General features: G+C 43.2%; 1 protein-coding gene across 1 annotated transcript in view; it reads right to left on the bottom strand.

Moving 5' to 3' along the window:
• The window catches only part of SYT16 (synaptotagmin 16), a gene marked incomplete at both ends in the record, with an annotated part of 41205 nt that extends 36495 nt beyond the window's left edge, over nucleotides 1–4710 (bottom strand). Inside the window, one exon of the mRNA XM_082058756.1 lies at nucleotides 4155–4710. Coding sequence (XP_081914882.1) covers nucleotides 4155–4710 — 556 coding nt within the window. The remainder of the gene's footprint in view (nucleotides 1–4154) is intronic.
• Nucleotides 4711–22930: the final 18220 nt, after the last annotated feature.

The following is a 22930-nucleotide window of genomic DNA, read 5'->3' as shown; positions in this document are numbered from 1 at the left end:
GAGTAGCAGCATCTTCAGGAGGCTGATCACTCCATGTTCTGTGATGGGAGACAGTTTCTCTACCAGAAACACTGAGGTTGATATTGAAGGAGGGTCTCAAGGAAGCTCCAAGAGCAAGTTCACCTGTATTTGTGAAGCTTACTACGAAGACTTTTTAGCAGGGCCTGTTACAATAGTATGAGGGGTGATAGTTTTAAACTGATGGAGGGGAGATTCAGACCAAACATGAGGAAGAAATTTTTACACTGAGGGTGGTGAAACACTGGCCCAGGTTGCCCAGAGAGGTGGCTGATGAACCATCCCTGGAGACATCCCAGGCCAGGCTGGACGGGGCTCTGAGCAACCTGAGCTGGTGAAGATGTCCCTGCTCATGGCAGGGGTGGCACTGGATGAGCTTGGAAGGTCCCTTCCAACCTGAACTATTCTGTGATTCTACATGACTGGCAAAAGGTTGCAGAGATCTGCACATATGGAAGGGTCTTCCTTCCCATCACTAACCTTTTAAACCAAAGACCTGGCACTGCAATATTCTCTGCTGCACTACCTCCTTATTTTTCATCTGCAGATAAAAAGCATCCAAAGTGAAAAACTTTTCCCTGAATTTGTTTGAAACCTTGGCACCACATTCCAGCATCATTTAAGCACAGACTGGGTCTCGGCGGCAGCCAAACCTGCACCCTGCTGATTAGCACGCCTCACGGTGCCTAACGGATGTTTTACTTAAGAACCCAAGAATTTCATTGCTCAAACACTTTATTAGATTCCTAAACCTAAAAATGGTTTTCAATAATGTGTGTACTGCTTTGGGGCCTCAGAAAAACTACTCTGGGAGTTAGGAAACATTTCCCAGGAGGCAAAAATTTGATCAAAAACATATTTGATAAAAAGGAGAAGGGGTAATGATGGTTTTCAACTGCAATGTTACTTATCTCAGAAGCATGCTGCAGGCTTAAGAGAGATGAACATCTATTGGATTTTATTTTGCATCTTTTTTAAAACAAAATTATTCTCATATGTGATTGGTGGGTTTATTTTCCCCCTAAACTCAATCAACTATATATTGGAATGACCTTGTAACAGGTTTCTGTGGCTCTTTAATCACCAGTGGCTGCTAAACGAAGCATATCTATTTTCTCTGTTACATTACTATTGGCAACCAGGTCTTTAGTAAGTGCCCAGAAATATTTCCATGGCAACAAAAAGCATTCAGCTTTGCTACTGTTTTGTGCCAATTTAGCTTTAAAATATTCTATTGTGGAGAGAAATATGGTACACTAAGTGAAATAAAGTCAAGATGCAATGTTCTGAAAAGAATATAAGGATAAACAGGAAACAGGTATTTTGCAGAAATTGTGAAAAAAAAAAGCCAAATGGAAGGAAAAATTTTCAAAGCTAATATTGATGCTACTGGATGCCTTTGCTGTATGTCAGCAAGTCCATATGCTCACTTACATCGTCTCTTAGGGTTAGGTAACAAAGCTAACAGAAACAAGGATACCTCAAACATCTTTTCTTGATCATTTTAATCCATGACTGAAATTTTAAGTTGCCAGGGTATTACAGCCTCTCTGCTTGTCTCGGTTACCTTCAGAAGAGTTCATACTCTTGATGATAGAGAATGAATCTAAAGGAAAAAGGAAATAAAGAGTTGAAAAACGAAATACAAAGAGCATGTGTGTGTTTTGGAAGTGAAGGGTCACTTAGAAGAGCAAAACATGTTCTTCCACATCAAAGATCTTGTGGAAGACATTTTCAAATCACAGTTCAGCACTTTCTCTCCTATTATACGACCTAGATAGTTCTGAGAAAAAGAGCATCACCTCCCAGCCCTCCAACCCTCAAACAGCCAACTTCATGACTGTAAAGTCTCGAGACCACTGGATGGTCCTTTGTGCAGTGCATTGCAGAGATAAAAAGATGGAAGACTATTTGAGAGCATTTGCAGTGACATTCCCTCTAGTGCAAAAAGCCATGCAATGCCCCCTGAAGTGCTTCATGTGGAAGTAAGTGAGCTCTAGGCAGCATCAAGGTAGGTGCTGGGGAGCACTTCAAGGCCAGCCTTCCAGTCCACAATGGCTCCAGACAGTTTACTGAGAAGGAAAGACAGTAAATACTAAGAGAGACTCCAACAGCAACTTGATCAGTACCTGCTCGCAGCTGGGAGAGAGGTTCAGAGTGACCCTGCCCTTTAGCTGTGGTGATGAGCTACTCTGGCATCTGTCTGTCACGCTACGTATCTCTCACCAGTAAAGTTCATCTGGTCCATCATATGCTCCTGAGGACCCTCTTTCTCAGTTGTCCCTGCAGATAAGACTTCAGGTGAGAAACTTCTCTGACATTGAGAGCAGCCTGTTCCTGGCCCCCATTTCCCTGAGAGCTTGCCACCTTTTCCCCTGTCCCAGAGACAGGACAAAAATCTGGAGGCCACAATCAGAACAATGCATTTGGTATGTGGCTGCTCCCCAGTCTACTCCAAGGAGCCGCATGATTTGCCATGAATCACTCTAACAGCCCCTCTTGGGAACACATGCTCTGCAGGAGACAAGGTTGTGTCCTGGATAGTATTTGTCCAGCAGGATCCATGGCCCCCAGAAGGACACTACATACCCCGCTCCGTGGTGTCTGTGCACATGATGGACACTTGATCCACACACACATAGTAAATCCAACCCTACATCATTGACTTGGTGCCTACAAACAAACCCTGTAGGCAAGATATCGGACGGGCAATGTATAGGGGTACCAGAAGTTAGAGGATCTGTACAGGTTAGAGGTTGGGCTCCAAGAGATACAGCTCTGGGGTGCTTAACCTGAGAACTGGCAATCATTCATTTGGAATATGAAACAAGCAGTCCTGGTTTTGGAGACAGAACAGCTAGACCAAAAGCTCATTTTAATTATTTACTCCCTGGCCGTAACAGTGTGAGGAATAGTAATAAAGAAGAGAGCTAATTTTAACATTCATTAAAGAACACCGTCAAGGTTTATACCCTCTCAGTCTGATATTCCTATTAAATACGAAAACAAACAGGCTGATCTTCCTCAGTCTGCATAGAAAAGGCTAAATATGTAAGATTTCCTTAGAAGCCAAGAGTGGTGAAAAGCTCTTGGTCATTATAAAACAAACATTTTCAAGAGCATCTACTGCCTGTTTAAAAAAAAAAAAAAAAGGAATTTAGATATTTGAAGCCAAATTTTGAAGACCTTCAGTGAGCCTCAACTTCTTTATCAGCTCCATATTGTAGACCCACTCCTCCCCCCTTCCTCCCCTTAACCCCCTTCCTAGGATGTTCGTAAAGAGCAGCTTTAACCCAGCAAGACCCAAGGATGGTGTCAGCAGGACTGCAGCCTTCCTGCTTCTGGTTGGGACATAAGTCTCCATCAGTTCTCTATGACCCAGGTAACTTCCAGCCACATTTACGGTAATATTCAGTGAGTACAAGTCACACGGCTGAAATTCAGTCCTGAACACTACGCCCTGAAAAGCTGTTCATGTCACTTAATGATCAGAAGTCATAGCTAAGTCTATTTAAAACTGAAAATATCAAATTCAGTTCTCCTTCCCATACTCTTCTGCCTGCTGTCCTCTTCAGTCTTATTTGGAAAGCTGTGGAGGTGGGTGGGAAGGGAGGAAAGCGATTTGGGAGACTTTCATCCATAAAATCATGAGATATGGCTGGCTTTTTAGTACAGCATTTCACAGCACATGGCACAGTAACATCTTGAGATTCCTGGCACAAAGAAACAAGGTTTGAGATTATATATATCTTTAATAGCAATGACGCAAAGGCAGATGGTTCTCAAAGCAAAGGCTTAAGGCTAAACACTCCCTTTGAAGGGTCCTGCTATCAGAAACAAAACATGGGGGGAGCAAAATACTCCTTGCTACAGCAACAGGGCCCAATTGTCATCTAATACACAGTATTTCATCCTGGAGATTTCCACTTATTTCAATGAAATTAGTCTCATGAACAAGAGATGAATTGGAAACAGAAAAGGAAAGGTTAGATTTTCTTTGGGATCTGGGGAGTTTTGTTTTAGCTGTGGGAAACAAAGATAACACAGAACACAATGAGCAGATTAGCAACTAAATCAAATCAATACAGAAAATAAAGGTCTGGATAACACTGTCAGGGTGTGTGCTTGCTCCTTACCTGCAAAACTTGCCTTGCCATTATGATGTTTTAAGGAGCCACTCAAGTCGAGGTTGTGCTCGTGACCTTCTATCCTCACAGAGGGCTCACCTTCTTCCTCAGCGATGGGAGGAAGCTGATCAAGGGGCTGGAGATCTTCATTTGTCCAGTAGGATCCATTGGCTGTCAAAGACATGGTGCTTTCAACACACTGCTCTGGTAAGCTGCTGGTATTTTTAACCCGTTTTTGCATCTGTGCACCCTTGTCAGAGCCATGAGAGAGGTCTTGTGAAGCAAGATCCAGATCCCCAACGTGACCATCTTCTCTAGGATATAAGTATTCCTCATCCCAGAGGTCCAGGTGTCGTTCATCATCTGATTCCTCGGTATAACCCTCATAAACTCCTCCATTATTCTCCAAGTCCCGGTTCCTCTCTTCTTCTGATTTACGACCCACTCCACTCAAATTCAGCAGTGAAGCAGATATAGAGTCTCCTGCTTGTTGGAGAGCTTCATATATTTGAGACATCCAAGAAGACAGTGGCTGAAGGAAATTCTGAGCAGCCTCAGAAGCCATGTTTAACACTATGCCAGTATCTGGTGATCAGTTGTTCAGCTTTGCCAGCATGTCACTTATAATTCAGGGAGCTACAGAATAAGCACCATAAGAGATTACTTTAAATTGCTTGTCCATCAACACCTGTCGACACACTATCTACATAAATGTCTAGAACTGAGAGGAGAAATGGAAAAGGCACTTTTACCCATTGAGAATACCCCTAGAAATCCAGAAATGATGGACAAATTACACATATTCCTGCAGAGATCTGGAAAGCTTTCATTCAGTTGCTAAAACTTACATAAAAATAAAAACATAGAACATTGGAACAGAAGTACCTTTTCTGAAGCGCACACATTCTGGTTACAGCTGTCAACAGACCTGGTAAAAAAGTACAAAACAACCTGCAGTCAAAAATCTCAAATAATCCCCTGGCCTTGACTTGCACCACACCCTTAGCATTAGCATGTGCAGATGAGAAAATGGAAGGGTGGAGAATTTGGGGAGAATTATATTTTGATTGATTAACAGGCCTAAATCATGCAGAACCCATGACAGATAATTATGTCAAATGCTTTGCTCCAGAAAGACTTTCAAGAAAGTCCTCTCTGCCCACAGAGTAACACAACCCAGAGTTGTTTTGCCCTTCACAGAAATGAGAAAAAAACAAAACAAAACAAAACATAGGAGGTGGAGTATTATAGGAATGAAATTACTGGAAACAGAAGCAAGTTAACAAAACATGGGTATAATGTCAATATGATACGTTTTCTCAAAACTCATCAAAACCCTAAATAAGAACATAACTTGCAGAAAGTTAAGCTGCCTTTTTGCCCAATATATATCTTCCCACATTATCACAAGACATATTCTTTTAGGAACTCTGAGAAGAAGAAACCTACAAATAGGATGATGGGCTTAGGAATAAAGAGTGAAATATTTGCAGATTTTAGGCTAAAAGACAACTGAAAACAAGCAAAAAAATTTCAAAAATTAATATCAGTGTCTTGCTGAATTTAGAGGTCTAGGAGTAATCAGACTATAAAAGGGTAAATACCATATAAGCAGCAAAAAAAATAAGCTCAGCAAGCAATGTGTGTTACCTTGTGCAATGGTCTCCAGAGACACATAGTGGGAATCCCAGTGGTTTGGCTTTTTAAATGGAGCATGGACTAAGGAGATCCCACCTCGCTTGCTGGGCAGCTTTTCTGCAGATGAAATCAGTGACTTAAAGAGGTCTTTACCTTTTGAAACACCTGTGCTGAATAATTTTGTTCAGTGGTATCGACTCACACTGCAGACACTTCCAACAAATTTATTATCAGCTCCACTGTGTACTCAGAATTACAGTCCTAACAAGGGCAGTACATGAATGTAGGTTACTAAAGCCATTTTAAAAGCTGATGGCTGTTAGGAACTCTCTGGGCTCGGGACACACACTGTTCCAGTGGCATCCTGTCAACCACTGGCCTCTGGCTGGGACCCAGGTAACGCTCCCTGCCACACATTAAATCTTTGGCAAAGAACAGACAACATCATGGTGTAACCTCCTGGGTGAGCTGTTCCCTTCATGGACTCTCAACTTTCCAAGCCTGCCCTTGCGTGAAGCCTCTCTGCTTTGTGCACCTGATTTTCTCATTGACCTAAAGTGATTACACATGCCAAACAATTATTCAGCATAATGCACATTTGCTGCTGGTAAGTCCCAGCGACAGGGAAGTCACTAGGAGGAGAAGGTACTTGCAACAGTGAGATTGTCCCAGGTATGAAAGGAGATAAATTCGGGTGGGTAAGTACTGGATACAATTTTAACCTGTCATTTATTTACAGGCAACAGCAGATGAATCTCTGATTTCTGATGAAAGGAGAACTTCATAACTCTCTGCCTTCATCTCAGCAGCAAGATACATAACAGCAGCAGCCCCTGGAGGGATGTAGGCATCCAGGAGTGATCGCTAACCAAGGCAGATAAAACATATGGGTGCTAAAATGAAGCACTGATCTGTTCTAAAAATCAACAGAACACAGACTTGAGATATTTGCACAGGGAATAATTAGCTCCTCTTCTTATTAGATTTCAGAGCTAACACTCAATTGGTCCAGCAGAGCCATCCCACTTCTCCTGGATGCTGCAGCTGACCGCACCACGGCTCGGGCAAACACCGCAGTCCTGCACCAGAGACTCCGTGTTAGGGAGGTTGGTATCACAGCTAGAAAGACAGAGGGACTTGTTCAAAGTGAGATTTTACTTTAGTCATGGAATTAAAGCAGTCATCTACAGTCACCTGCAGGGCTTGGATATGGTCACTCAGTCATCTGAAGACGCAGATATGACTTGAATATGCATCTTTCATATAACAAGTAGTTGCCCCCATCATCTTGCTAGAAGTAGGTTGGAGGGAAACATCACACATACATACACATCCACAATTCTACCCAAAACCTGGAAATCTGGCTGCATTAAAGCCGGACAACCCCAACAAATGGGTTGATTTCAGTTTATAGACAACGGATAGACACTGGAGTATCTTTCACCCAGAAAATCTAAACTGTTTTATTAACACCTGCAATGCTCCTGAACATCTTTTAATCCAGAGCCTACACAATCCCTACAATTTTGGCAACGCAGTTTCCAGGGCTCCTGACTCTGTGTAGCCTTTTTTTTGGCTTTTCCTCCTGTTATCTCATGTACTTAAGACTCCACAGCCAGTGATGTACTGAACAACTGGAGTTCAAGGGAGTTATAAATCGCTTATTTTTGGTCTTGCAGCAGATGGATAAAATGTGTAACAAGCTGCAGACAAGTTTAGGCGGGCAACGCAATGTTTCTGCAATCTCAGAGGATCAAAGGGGGCTCAGCTCTGTTATAGGTTTGCTGTTTCCCAGGAGCTCTCTCCCCTAATTAGCAGACACTGCTCTAACGTGATGTTTATGATACATTTCACAGCATGGCCTTTTCAACATAACGGGTTTTTACTTTTGAATTCTTTAGCAATTTTGACTTGCATTAGAGGAAAAAAAAAAGAACTGAGAGGAGCATTTAAAATGTGTGGGAAAGAAAAATCCACTTCTTTTTGAAAGCATTCATTTAAAAAAAAAAAAAAAAAGAAAAAAGAGAGAGGAAAAAAAACCCAGCAGTTTAACAAATTCACTTCAAGTTCCATCTTCTAAAAGTAACCACAAGAATTTTCACATTGAATCGCCTGCTTAACTCAAAGTGTGTTGGTTTTGTTCGGTTGGTTTATTGTTTTCCTCTTGGAAAATCAGATAGCTAAAAGGATCAATGTTAAGCCTCTCAGAAAAACCATCATAACCTTTACTACAATCTATATTCCCTTGTCTTGATAGGATCATTATTCCTGAGTAGCGTTCCCATTGAGAGCTGCAATTACTGTATGGCTAAAAAAAGAAGACTATTAGCAGAATTTCAAACACTACCACAATGCAGAGGTTTGTAATATTAGGAAAGTGTCTTTCAATCTCCTTGATATGAAGGCTCCTAAAAATTGCCATCAGATGCGCATTTCTTACAACGATCTCTCTTATTCAAGCTGCTGTAGCGTGTAGGCACAAACTTCTTTCTCCTCAGTTACTTTTTGTGTGGCCGTTGAAAAAGTTTTCTACCAAACTCCTCCCTTGTATGGAGGCTTGTGGACCACAAGTTGAAAATAGTGTCCCAGCATATAATAACTGAACAATTTTCAAGTAAGTGCTTATTCTGAAACAATATATGAGGAAGAAATTCACAGCCTCACCTCTCTGCCTGGGAAGGTACTGTCCCGCGCAGAGACATGAGAAGAGAAAATCAGTTCTCAGTTTCCAAAGATCAGAAGACATCTTTGTCACATCCCTGTTTTAGAAAGATGCACCTCTTTTGCTACTGCCAAGAAAATTGTACCAAGAAGCTGTTTTAGCGGTCTGGGCAAGTTGCTGAATCCATCTGTCTACAACCAAACCCCTGAGCACTGTGCTGGGTCACCTGTTCAGACAATTGCACATGTACCCAGAGGAACGATTCCTGCCTCCCTCACTTCTCAGAAATATGAACTAAGGCATTGATAATGATTGACCTTTATTTCCTGATTTCATACAGAGAGCATCAGCCCCTCGTGCCTAGCTGGCATACCATGGATCGTACCCATAGACAGGCGCTTTATTTGTGTGGACACCTAGGAAAAGCGGTACTACAGACCCACCGTGAAGCCCTGCTCCGCACTTAGGAGGAAACACCTAAACCAAGGTGTGAACCTAAGATAATGCCCAGAACATCACAGTTCTGTGCAAAAGGCAAGGCCATTTTGCTGTTTATTAAAGAAGGAAGTTAAGGAGCCTTGGAGGGGTAAGATGATTTAATAACGCTTTTTAGGCTGTTTAAAACTATAATGAGCCTGATCTTCCTTTTGGGCTGGAGCCCAGTTATCACATATGCAAAATAGCAGAGGAGAGATTAGAAATGTACTCCCCTGAAGACAGGCAGCAGCAGCAAAGGGCCAAGAAATCCTCTGTCCTAGTTCTGGGAACAATCTGGGCTCTTCACTCCTTCTGTAGTTGCCAGAATCATATTTAACAAGAAGCTAGCAAAGCCCTTCCAGCCTCCCAGTGGAGGAAAACCAAACATTGCCACAATGAAGCTGTATTTCCAGTTAAAACTGTCACAGTGCCAAAAGCTGCCTGTGCACTTGAAGCTGTTCAGTTGATGGAAGCCTCTTGCAGAAGCCTTACAAGGAAAGTTCACAGACAGTGCCCAAGGTTCACATCAACTGTGAGCGTCACTGCCGACCAAGCCTCCCTAAGGTAAAACAAAACAGAAATACAGAACATCTTGGTACGTTTTTGGCCTACGTGCTATAAAAATGCTATTTATGTATTGAATTTAACGCAAAAAAAAAAGACAGAGGCACTTTCCAAGTGATTATGTGCTCTGTAATAGTAGTTTTCAGCTGGTGATTCAGAAACTCCAAGTTATTCAAGATCTAATGTTTATGCCAATAAATTACACACATCTCATTGGACACATTCATGGGTTTCAAATCAACAAGGCAATAAACCCACTGCTCTAACGCATTGGTCCTACAAGCCTCAAAAGGGTGAAGTGAAAAGAAAGATGAGATCAGACAGACAGACAGCAATGCACCCTGCTGCTGGGGGTTTAACCTACACAAGCCTGCAGACTTAATCCTCACTCCCAAATCATCTTGTGTCTTTGCAGGCAGCTCACTACTAGTGATGCTGTGCCAAATTACTTGTAAAAATTGATATCCAAATGACAGAAGTGGTTTTGATCAGGATATTTAGCCCCATGGTGTTACCTCATTTCTCCCTGTTCCTTTGTTGCAGGCTCTCCTTTTGTCAAAAATAATGACAAGAATTGCTGTTTCAGTGGGATGAGGAGAAGAGAAAAGGGATAGAAGAAAAAAGGAATTATGCAAATGTGACTTTAATTGTTCAAAACTGTGAAGCATTTAAAAAAAAAAAAACAAACAGGTGTCTCCAACATATAGAGTATATGGTGATAAATTCAGGCAAAAAAAATATGCTCCTAGAACACCAGTATAGAATCATAGAATCATTTTGGTTGGAAGAGACCCTTAGAATCATTTAGTCCAACCATAACCTAACTCTAGCACTAAATCATGTCCCTAAGAACCCCGTCTAAATGCCTTTTAAACCCCTCCAGGGATGGTGACTCCACCACTGCCCTGGGCAGCCTGTTCCAATGCCTGACAACCCTTTCCATGAAGAATATTTTCCCAATATCCAATCTAAACCGCCCCTGGCACAACTCCAAATAATATGCTCAGAAGCTCCATCAACGATAGGGTTGAGGAGCTGTGATTTCCTATGCTGACCACTGCACACCGTTGATTTTGCTTAGACTATAAGAGCTCCTGAACTGAGAAGTGAGCGTCACGGTTTCTCCTGTGGCACTCACACTGGATCGGAAAAAAAAAAAAAATCACTAAAAGAAAACTGGTCTTGTTTTTAACAAAACCAGGACACTGTGTTTGTTTCATGTTAAGTCCCGTGCACCCACAAAAATAGGGAGTCTGTGACTGCATGGATAGATACTATTGCCACCAAAATATTAATACAAAACTTGAGGGAATTTTCAGAAGGGAGAAAATGGAAACAACTTCCTTGACCATAATATTTGGCCTGGATATACCAGAGACCCAGATTCTGCCTTGGTGCACTGGTGTTAAGTTCACAGTCCCTCCATCGAAACCAGTCACATCCTCCAAATCAAAACAAGGTCTTTTGCATTTAAAGAGCCATTTGTCACCAGAGGCACAAAAAACTAGCAGTTCTGTGCCAAACGGTAGTACAAAAAGCAGCAAGGAATAACTTTAATTATTTATACTTCTCAAACTGAGGGTTACAAAAGGGGCATAAAGAAAGTCGCAGATCATTGGAGTATTAGAGAAATGGTGCTAGCAGTGGCAACTGTGCTCTTTCAAGGTAAAGGAGAGAGAAACATCTGTAATTACTGGATTAGGGGAATGAAAGAAGAAACCTGCAGTCAGAAATTACAGCACATTTCGTAATTGAGCTGCTGTCGTTCATCGATTTGCCTGAAGACAGAAGAGCCAAAAGGAAATCACAAGTTCAAAAGGCTGGAGAAACACCAATTTACACCACCACCCGAACCCACCCACCAGTGTTGTCAAGCTGTTGGGTAGCGCAGACCCAATAGACCCAGTCCCCGCCCCGCCTGCGATCACGCTCCCCAGTCTGCAGCAACTGAATGAGCCAGGGTCAATCAGAGCAATTACTTGCATGGAAATTAGCAGTGGGAGAGCATGTCTAGCTGTTTAACACAATGAAGATATTTTAGAAACATTTTGAGGAGTCACCCAGATACTGTTACTCCTTCTTCCCCACGCAGGTTCCATCATTACAGAGCCTATGGAAATTGCTCTGTATGGACCATCAGGCAGCGCAGACAGTGTTTTTGGGGAACCATAGTCCCGAATGGTAACTGCAGCAGATGATCATCCATTCCTGGTTATTCATCTTTGTGTGAGCACATGGCTAAGTCTGGAGCTCCCATCTCCTTTCTCTTCGGCCAAGTCAACTGCCAGTCCAGCCGGTATGCTGAGGAGGCCAAGGGGTCACTGGGAAAACCAGACCTAGTTTCAAATTAATTACAAGACTTGAGAGCCATAGATCTGAGCAGGCAGCTGGCCCTACCAACTGAGGAACTGCTCCTTCATCTACACTTACCCTTCAATTTAATTCCCTCTCGTTATGAACCAGGCTCTCTGATATCTAGGGCTGGCAACAGTGGCAACACTAATGCTGTCCCATGTCCAACCACTCATCCTCTGAGCTTCTACAAAGGCAACTGAGAAAGCAATTTAGAAGAGGCTTCACTTGGGCATGGAGAAACTTCAAGAGCTCCTCTCCCTCCTGCACTGCTTGGTCAAGTAACCCAACACCGTGTCTGAGCTACATACCTCAATTAGGTGACATGAATAACACTGGACTCATTTTCAATCTGCACCTTGACAAGGACAAGGGAACTACTGGGTATACAGCACCAGGGTTGCAAAGACCAACCACAATTGTATTTCTTTGGAGGACAGTTCCAGGTTTCCCATGATTTACCATGCTGTTGAAGGAACCCAGTCTGGTGCTGTCATGCTCACCCACATGACTTGTTTCTAAACATGAAGTTAAACCTCTGCTGGCAAATGATGGTCCCACACGTTGCACACGATGGGTCCCAAGTGCCTGGCTGGGCCCAGGGCTCCACTAACAAAGCAGGGTCTATATCCAGGCAGTGCTGCAAACATTTCTGCCTTTGCTGAGCGTTATAGGCCTTGATGCTTTCCTTGCAGCCTCAGCTACAGGAGATGAGTTGTTTATATAAGAACTGCATCTCCGTTTATTTCTTTTAAGTGTGCTGCTAGCCCCAGAGGCTAGAGCCACGGCTGTGCAGAACAGCTCGAGAACATGAACTGAAAGCACTCTTGAGGCTGATAAGACAGAAGGGAAAAATGGAAAAAAATGTTTCTTCAAACCTCATGATGTTTAAGCTGATTTCACATATCAGGAGTACACGCTTACCATCAGGACAAGTGCTCAAGGCAAGGCACGACTGGAATATTTTTGCATAAAGCACAGTCTACAATTTCTTTCCCTGTCTCAGATCACATAATTATAGAAAGATTATTGTACAGAATAAAGAGGGCCCTTTCTGAGCCACAGCACTGAAGCACATGGTTATATACAACTCTTTACACAAGGGCTTGCCCAGCACTGTCACGTGTTTCTGTGAAGTTCATTTCAGTCATGAACTTTTGAAGCCAAGGGCTCAGCAACACTATAAACACCATACGTAAGAACACCATCACCACCTCTTGGTCCAGAAATTCACACTACAGGAAGGGACACTGAAACATCACAACACCGAAAAGTCTCGGCTGAGACCCCACTGACACCTGTCAGGCCTCTGTTGGAGGGAAGAACCTCCTTTCTTGCGTGGGGTATGCTCCAAGGGGAAATTTCACCCCCACACACACCCCCACCACCTGCAGTATCACCAATGCTGTGAGGAACCACTCCAGCTGACTCCATTAAGGCCAAAGCTCTGATGCTTAACCCTTCCCTCACTAAGGAATTCTGCACATGACCTACATCAAGGCTCTACATCACTCCAGTCAGCTCAGAACTGCTTCATGCCACCACTGCTTCCTTCTGCACATGCTTGGGCATGGCCTAGCAAGCTTGACACACACGAAGTTAACTCCGTGCTACCCTCCCATCAGTTACATGTCTACCAGCTTCCCTATCAAGCTTTGCAGCCTGCTCTGAGCTCTTCCTTGCAGTCCCAAGTCCATCCTAAACACAGGCTGGCTGTGTCCAGATGAGCTCCAGCCCCGCAGTGAATGGACCTTGCAGTTGAGGAAGAGGCAATCGGGGCAGCACGTCCTTGCTCAAGAGGTGGGCTCATCACTAAGGTCAATGAAGAAGTCAAGAACAGGAACCACAAAAGCCTCAAGTATCAAAAACGTTATCCATTGTGTCCCAGTAATTAAGCGGCTTAGTCCTTTAGTCTCCCGAAAGGTTTTCAATTAATTCTTCATTTTCATTAAGATCTTTCCCTTATCTTGCTCCTTTCATAAGGACACAAACTGTGCAATTAAAATTAAATTAGGAACAATCTGGCCAGATGTATCCTAGAGACATGACGATGGAAACACCTATTTAATTCTGTCACTTGCCTCATTCTGAGGTCAGGCTCTTTATAGAAAAGCAAAAATAACAAATAAACAAACAAAAATACCACCATGAATACTACAGCAAAAAAATCACACAAAAAAAACCCAGAAAACAAACAAACAACCAAAAAATACGCAAAAAAATCCAACAACTTTGACACTTTACAGTACATTTTCTGAATGTCAGCCTGTGCACCTGTAAAGTGTAAAGCAGATGGATTTCTTATGTTTCAATATTAACTCTCTTTTTTTTTTATCGGTAAATAACTCAAAACTCAACTACGTCCAAGGACAAGAGAAACATCTCATGCACTGAACCCACCCACACCTTCTCAGGCTGCAGCCTTCATTTACCTATGCTGTTGCAGATTGGGGGTTATCCTACTGCAAATTTTAGAGTCATGCCAGAAGGATCAAAATGCAAAATGTCTCCTATTTAGAGAGCTATAAAGCTGAGAGTCAAAGCAGACAGATACGTACTGATCACCCTTAATTCCAGATATGAAGAAGAAACAAATTTTCCCCAATTTGTGAGCTTAGAACGGGAAGAACAATCATTAATGTATTTCATGTTAAAGAACAGCAGAGCCTTTAGAATCAGGATCTCCTCGTAACAAACATAGTTCACTAGAAGAAGGTGAGAAGAGGAAAAGTGAATTCTAAGCAATACGTTACATGTTACAAACACTCCCATCCTGCTCCTTTCTACCCAGCAAAGTCAGATTCTGAATTTGAAACCAACTCCTGCTTGTCAACACTCCTCTTGGGAGAGCTCCTCACCAGGCAACTGCCGTGCAAGGAACAACCTGTCCTGGCTTCCCAGCCCAGGCTCAGGCTCCAGGTTTCTACATTCACCATATGACACGCTATGTTAGCCCAGGGTTTAATTTATTCTTTCATGCTGCTGTCCTTTAAAAGCATTAGCATTTCCTACACACATATTCCATATTGGCCTTACAAGTAGCAAAATGCTATGGTGAAATTTAAACTAAATATAGAGGTGATATTTTTAAATAGCTCTTAGCTCCAGCTCACCAAGCTGATTTTGTTTGAACAGAAAGAGCAGGCTCCAACTTTAAGCTTCCATTGTAATTAATGATTACAACACATTCCTCTGCCGTATCAGATTTAGCACCTCATTAATGTGTGTGGTATTTTGCTTGTATGGCACAGCTGTAGTTAAAGTTGAATTAGTGTTTCCATTATAAACCCATGTTTTCAAAGGTTTATTACTCAGACACATAAGATTTATTCTGAAATGAAAATTGCCATTGAGTGTGTCAGCTGGGAAGCAATTTTTTGTCCTTCAAAATTTGGAAGGAACAAAACACAAAAAAGCAAGCCACCCTGTTTATTAATAATTCACATTTTAAAAAGCATTGCAAATACATGTTTACATGATAGCCTGTGACAGCTCCGTAGAATGTCAACGCCCACACACTCCTGGGAGATGTGTCATCTCAAAATCCGAAATAAAAGCCACATTTTTACACCACTTGATGGGAAGCAAAGAGAAGGGAAGAAAGACTTAAAAACAATATAGATGAAGGAAACTTATTAAAAAACAATAGTCCTTGTTTAGAAGCATTAAAGTTAGGACTTTCAATGGAGAGGGGGGTAGGTGGGAATAAAATTTGTACTTTTAACTTTTTGGTGCCTGTTCCTGGTTCACTAATGCATTCAGCAAGAAGCAGTCAGTGGCACTGCCTTCCTATCACATGTGGCATCCAAGCCTTCAATTGTCCATTAATCACAGACTCTCAAGGTATGACCAGATCATGTCCTTTGCAATAGCCATGCTGAACTCCATGTACAAGGCAAAATGTGCACCAAAAGAAAAACCTCCAGGTGCTCCACACTCTGCAATTGTGCCTTTCTACAATTAGCATTAAGACTGAACCACTGAGAAGCAAACCTTTTAATTGGGAGGCTTCTGTAGCCTCTTCTTGGCTGATTATTTCAATTATTATCTACTTATGACATGAAAATTTACAAACAAATGTATGATGAATTTACCAGATTCTCAGTTACCACCATTATCAGAATGGAATTATTTTTGATGGCTGAGAAACATTAAAATGTTATTTTTGTAACACAGTAAAATTACCAGTTATTTTGACTCCAGGACTCATGGGTTTACCCAAGACATAATGTTTCCAGACAAGAACAAACGCATGAAAGAGCGTGTAATAGCTACTACAAGAAAACCAGGACAGGCATATCCTTTGAGAGCAGAAAGGCAGTGTCGTTACTCAGAATTGCTCATATTTTGCTCTTCACTAGATTAACAAAACACTCCCACAACACACAGAGTGGGGAGTATGCTTTTTCCCCAGTGTTGCCCTCCATTTTTCAAGAGATTACTCCAAACAATGCTAATGGGAGCCTGGCAGCAACTGCACATCCATTTGATCAAGTTTTGAAGGTTACTATAGTCTATCCAAAAACGTCCTGTTTTCCACACAAATAACCCAAGACACAGCAAATGCATCTATCTCTGTCCTCCCAGCAATGAAAGCCTTGAGAAGATTCTGTACATCAAAGGTGGTATAATACTGTGGTATTTACCAAGACTCTCGTGATCTCTGGACGTTTCTCTGTAGTGCTTTCTTCTCCCTTGTTGTTCCACACATGGGGGTCCACCTCTCTTTTCAAAGCAGAGCTTCTTGTTGATGAAGTGGAAGAGGACTGCAGGAAGGATAATGAAGACTCCAGCTGCAGACAAAAACCCAGCAGCCTCAGGAGTAACTAGGAACAGAAAGTCAGAAAGAAAAGGTCAGTGCCAGTGTGAAAAACTGCCAAGATGTGGTTTAACCACATCTGTATCCATGCCTCTGCTTCACCATCCTCTCCCCAGAAGAAATAGCAATGAAATTCAGCAGAACTTGGGCTTGTGTTGAATGGATACAACATCCACGTTGAGCCTGTCTACTGAAGATATCGACAACAGGGAACATTACACACTTGCCTTGGTTCCGATTAAGGTCTTCATTTCTGTATATGGTGAACTCCAACAAAGAAAATACTCTAACTGGTTTTAATAGACTTTTGTATCAATGCAGAATTCCTCCAGCTTCAAGACAGACACTCTCGATCTGTATTGCAACAAGGATCCAGCCAAGAAAGGGCAATTAGTCATAAACCATTTCCGCACAGTTTGCGGTAAATTCTCAGGGGAGGCTGTGGGAAGGATTAGCTCAGGGGGCGAAAGGACCCAACACCTCCTCTGCAATTTGTGTATTTTCTCTGAAACCATGAGATTACACCATAATAGTACTCACTAACTTAATTGCATTTACTAAGAGCCAGGTTAACATATAGCCTATGATCCTTGTTCAACTGTCACTTTACTCTTAAGTAAGATGGATATTACTGTACTACATAATTACCACTCTTTGCTGCAGAAGACCAGCCTCCAGCTCAGGTAATTCAGTTTAGCTCCCTTGGTGTCAGGTTTGGCCACATGTAATGAGCACAGTGATGGTGCATCAGCTGACGATCTAGTCCTGTATGTCAACATCCCTATGTCAAACTGTAGAGAAAAAGTCTTATTTCCATTTATCATGTTCTGCCTGTACCACTGGGTCTGCAACAAACCACAGGCGCCAGCAAAAAGCTTTTAAAGCCATTTCACCTCTCTCGCACATATCAAAATGCCAAAACAAGGGACAAATACTACATATATCATCCAATGTGGATGGCAAGGGCACACATGTCAAAAACTGTAAGTGCCACCTAAAAAAAAAAAAAAAAAAGAAAAAGAAAAAAATAAAAGGCTTGTTATTCTGATAATTACTTCACCAGGAAGGGGTGAAGTTCGGATGTTCAAGTCAAAGGCCCCACAAAAATGAAACATCAGCAGCATCAGTGACACACCAGGGATGCCTGTGATTGCAAAGCTGCAGCTCACAGATGAGACGAGCAGGAGGAAAGGATGTAAACAGAGCCAGCCCTGCCTGCAAAACATCCCACTGGGAGTCTGCGAGACTTGACTCAGCAAAAGACTTAGGCTAGAAGAGCTACCCTGTCTCCAGTTACAGCCTTGATAGTGCACAGCAGGGGTACGACCTAGGGGATTTAAAAACCTAAATTAATACAAGCCAATATGCCTCAATTGGGAAAAAAATCTGCAATGCATAGCAGCAGCCCAAATGCAAAACAGGGCAGTGTTTGTGTCTGAACCCAGAGGTTACACAACCTCTGGAGGTGTCTCTGACCAGCCTAAGGACGGAACAGAAATATGCACTGAATTACGGCAGCTTAAATGACAAAAAGATCAAGTCTATATTTCCATTGCTCTCTTCTGCACAGGCACAGTCACTTCCCTGGCGATTACTTCTGTGTCTCCCTTGTGCCACACCAGCACTAAGCAGAATCTGTGAGGATAGTGGGTCTCCTTGCCAGCACTGAAATGTGGTGCCACAGTTTGCCTGGATAATTTGGCAGGCGCACACCAGCCCTATCTTCCCCTCACACCTCAAGCCAGGGAGCAGGGCTGGGGACGTGACAGTGGCTGAGCGACACATCCACTCTGGCTATTTTCAGCTGCTGAAGTCACCATTAAGTGGCTGCTGGAGCCAAGTATAAATCAAAGGAGCTGAGTATAAATCAAAGTAGCCACAACCCCAGAATATAGATGATAGCCTTGCTGGGTCCCATCACTGATGACTCCTTTTCCTGAGCACAGCACAGGCAGGAAAAAGGATTACAGTCTACCTTACATATAAAACACTTGGGATCACCACATCTTGGTACGCAAGTGTGTGTGTATGTGTGCACAAGCTCACATGCACGTGTCTGTATGAAGTTGGAGCAGGTATGTAGCAAACTGACAATCACGTTTTGAAGGCTCTATGTGAGTGATTTCATTGCAGAGGGTGCAATGTAGAGGGGTGGCAAGGGCACCCCTGTTACTATTTATTCAGCCCTTTTATAAAATCTCAGCCTCAAGCCCAAGGAGATGTTTTCCCTTTTCAGAGAGGGCACAAGCAAGCCAACAATATTTTTAAACCCAAATTGTCCAGCGTATGTTCCAATATGCCACATGACTTGCAGATGCAGAAATCCTCAAAGTGCCCCTTTCTCCAGCGGACCTGCGTGGTACCTTGCAAAAAAAACCAGAGGAACAAGCAGATCCTTGATTAGACCAGGCATACAGAAAGAAAGTTTGGAGACAAATTATCAGCTGCTTTCCACTTGCTCTACAGGATCTCAGGCTGGCACAACAGCATTATTGCCCATCTATTCTTGTTCTCTGGTCAGCTACAGAGGAACAAGGAAGTAGTAACTCAGTGGTGTAGGTCTTGGGACAATCCTTCAGGCTTCCCCTACTCCTTGGGGCACAGATGAAAAAGACACCTCCTGTCATAGCTCACAAAAGGTCCAGCTGCAACTTCTAGGAAGAAGTTTCAAAGCCAAACACTAACAACTATATCCACGCAGAGGTTTGGAGAACAGGGGTAAGAAGGGAACTGCACAGACCCCTCCCCATCCATCCTGAACAGCAAAGACCATCATCCAGCTACCAACAAGGGCTGAGATGCCTGCACCACTGTAGACACCAAGCAAAGAGGAAAAGTTCTCCAGAAGGACCCCCACAACTCTGGCAGGAGCTGACCCCTCCTGCAGCAAAGCACAGAGCCCCTGTCCTAGAGAGAGTCTGTCCAACTGCAAGAAGGTGGCTGGGACTTCTGCAGCACAAGACAAAGGAGTTCGTGCAGCCTGTCCCACAGCTCTGAGCAGAAGTTTCCTCTTGTCTCTCCCACGTTATCTGTGCCAGATACTAGAGGTTTGTGCCACAGCATCTCTGAGGGAGGGCTGTGATTTTGCACCTGAGCACTGTCTCACATACGTGGGTAGAAGCGTTACAGTCTGTGCACCTGGCTCCAGCTGGAAGCTCATATCCCCCTGCAATGGGAGGCATGCTGCTTCTCTACTCCTCCCGCACGGAGAGGAAAACACTGCACCTGCATACGGTCCTGAGCACGTTGGCCCAGCGCTGCTCTCAACCCTCAGCTGAAGAGCTTTCTATGCAGACATGAAACTCCAGGCTAAGACTATGCCTGAGAAATTATTGTAAAAATGATTTGGAGTAGAGCTGTGTTCTTGCTTGTGGTGGGATGTCTGGGCCTGGAAGGGTGTTGAGGAGGATGAGCAGCAGAAATGCATGCACGTCACTTATGTTACAGCACTGCTGGAGCGTGTCAGACTTTCTCACACAAGTAAAATGTCCAGCCTTACAGCAATAGATGACAGACTGTACCTGAGGGCAAGAAGAGGAGTTTTAGCGAGGCATTCAACTGTTCATTCAAACCCTGGGCACTCAAGTCCAGGGAAGGAGCTGTCCACCACGTGCTTTGGGACATGAGCAGTCCATTCAGCCAGGACTCACTCTCTCTCACCTATTTTTTGGCTAAGAAATTAATGCCATAGACGCCTTTGGCAATGCCACAGTGATCCACACATCCTGTTGTCCCAGGTGAGAGCACAAGCCAAGAAACGCTGTCTGTGCTCCTGGCGAGTTGAGAGCATGAATAACTGCACATGCTGCTGAAGAACAAACAAGAGGTACAGCGTGAGTCGCCTGAGCTAGGAATAAACACATCAGAGATGGAAGGGAGACCTGGCAGAGGACACAGGTTGCACAAGACACTACAATGCTGTTCCTGCTCCAACAGCTACCTCCACACTACAAGATGACTTCAAGGGAGAGTCTGTCTGGAAGAGCAGAAGGGAAGTATTGGCCACAACATTATACGCATTGAATATGGCTAGGTTTTCAGATTATAGAAGGTTTCACAGCAATTCTACTAGAAGACTTGACCTCTCTAGAAAGACCAGGAGAATGAATGGATGAAGTGCTACAAAAGAGTCTGCAATTAACAAAACCTTAATCCCTTCAGCTTTGCAAGGGTTAAATTTTGCATAAAATCCTATTCCAGACAATAGCTCTTTAATACCATTTGATACCAAGCTTCCTGCAAAAGGAATGTTTACTGGTACTTTTTAATTACGAAAAAAGCCATAAATTGTCTGTTTTACTGTCTGTGCTAATTACATTTCATTATATATCTGGAGTAAGCTATGATTTTCCTGCTGGTTCCCATGACATTTTTCATTATCAACCACTAATTGTCTAGCATGCACACTGCATTGTGAACCAAGTAGGCTGACGCGTGGGCAGAAGTTCTAGTGAAAGCTGCAAGGCAGTTGAAGTACACGTTATTATTATTACTATTATGATGTATTAGAAAGTTTCCACCTACTTGCATACCTACATATGCTCATCCATATCAGCAGGGTCACAGCACAATGAGGCACAGGGATCTGTCTGTAACAAGCCTCATGCTTAGCAAGGCTCAGCAGCTACTGAAGGAGACTTGTGTGGGGTGAAACAATGGCAGCAGCCCCACTGCAAGGACAAGCTCTCTGTTTGCGTGCAATGGAAACAGCAAGAAGGTTTCTCAGTTGCTTCCTCTGCTTGGTGCCCAAAGCACGTGGGCATCAGAATGTCATCACCTTGCCCAATCAAAGCTGAGGTCAAGGTTGTAAAGGAAAATAGTGCCACATGTGGATTACTAAAGGAACAGGATAACTAATGGGATCTTTCTGAAAGAGCAAGACAGAAAAAAGGTAACGGGTTTTCACAAGCCATAGCTAACACTGCTTCCATTATAGCACAAGCTCTAATGAGCTATCTATGCAATATCTATGTAAGCTCAGAAAGTGCCACAAAGGGTAAAGCAACTCATTGCATGTAGCATTTCATAAATTCAGACCAATTCAGCTGTAGGAGCCCATTCTTCATACCACAAACTGCTAGAATAAGGAGTGCATGACCACTTCTCCCCAGATCATCGTTATCAGCCTCGGACAGGTGGCAATTCTATTCATGTGCACCACACACACAATACACAACCACTCCAGAAATAACTGTGTGTTTCACAGGATTGCAGGTCTCTCCTGATATCTATTTCAAAGGAGACAAAGCCCGACCCTTCCTAACAGCACTGTGAGGGAACAGTTGTATAACTCCTCCTCTTCTCCTCAAGGTGATCCACAAATACATTATCAGAAGTGCAATCAGACCACATTCAACACTACAGCAGAAGGGTGAAATTCCCACCCAAGGCAGGAGGACTTGCCCTGCATCAAGGCTCAGTTTCACACACTTTATTTTTATGTGCTGATTTACAGATAGCAAGAATGAGGATGTTTGGCAGTCCTTTATATAAGAAAAATGAAGGACTGAAATGTACTTCTGACCTGTCTATACTTCTACTAACTTCAACTGCAAAATTTGACTGATCAAAGCGTGGAAGAATGGGCCCATTTGTAGCTGATGATGAGGTCACCTTTAAAGATTTAAGCTGCCTTATGGCCTATGACATAGGTAGGCAATTTCGAAGTTCTCAGAGACAGTACAGCAACTTCATCTCCCTTTCTGCTATGACCCACATAACCGCAGCACCTAAACAACCTTCAGGTTTCAATGTGTTTATCCCCTCAGCAACAATGTGATGCAGGGCAACGCCAACACAGCTGCTCCACAGAAGGGGAGCCATGGCACAGACACAACTCCAAAATGGTGGAAGTTAGACCCAAAAGAATCAAGAAAAATCCCATCTATGCAGATACTTAAGTGTCTAGAAATACCTCACTTTTCACCCCAAGGCTGAGTGAGGCTCCCAAATAGAATATCTACAGCACCTTCCTAGAGGTGACATCACAGCGACAGCCACAGGCCTCTAGGCATCTCCTCAGGTCACCTGAAAGCCACAAGACTGTCATTTCTTCTCCCAAAGCCTGATTCTTCTTAGGGACACAATCCAGAAGAGGTGCCTGACATCTCCTGGCAACACTGAGTTCAAGGGAAGGTACATCAGACACAACAGGGGACACAGAGGCAGTGGCATTAAGCAAGGGCACTCACCTAAGAAATGGAAGGCCTGAAATAAGTTCTTCCTTAAACCCACATTTTCCTTTTCCCAGCACCATGTCCCAGGTGCACAACT

Source organism: Streptopelia decaocto, assembly GCF_964273445.1.
Source record: "Streptopelia decaocto genome assembly, chromosome: 7".
NCBI classification, from domain to species: domain Eukaryota; kingdom Metazoa; phylum Chordata; class Aves; order Columbiformes; family Columbidae; genus Streptopelia; species Streptopelia decaocto.
This window is presented reverse-complemented; position numbering and strand designations above follow the sequence as displayed.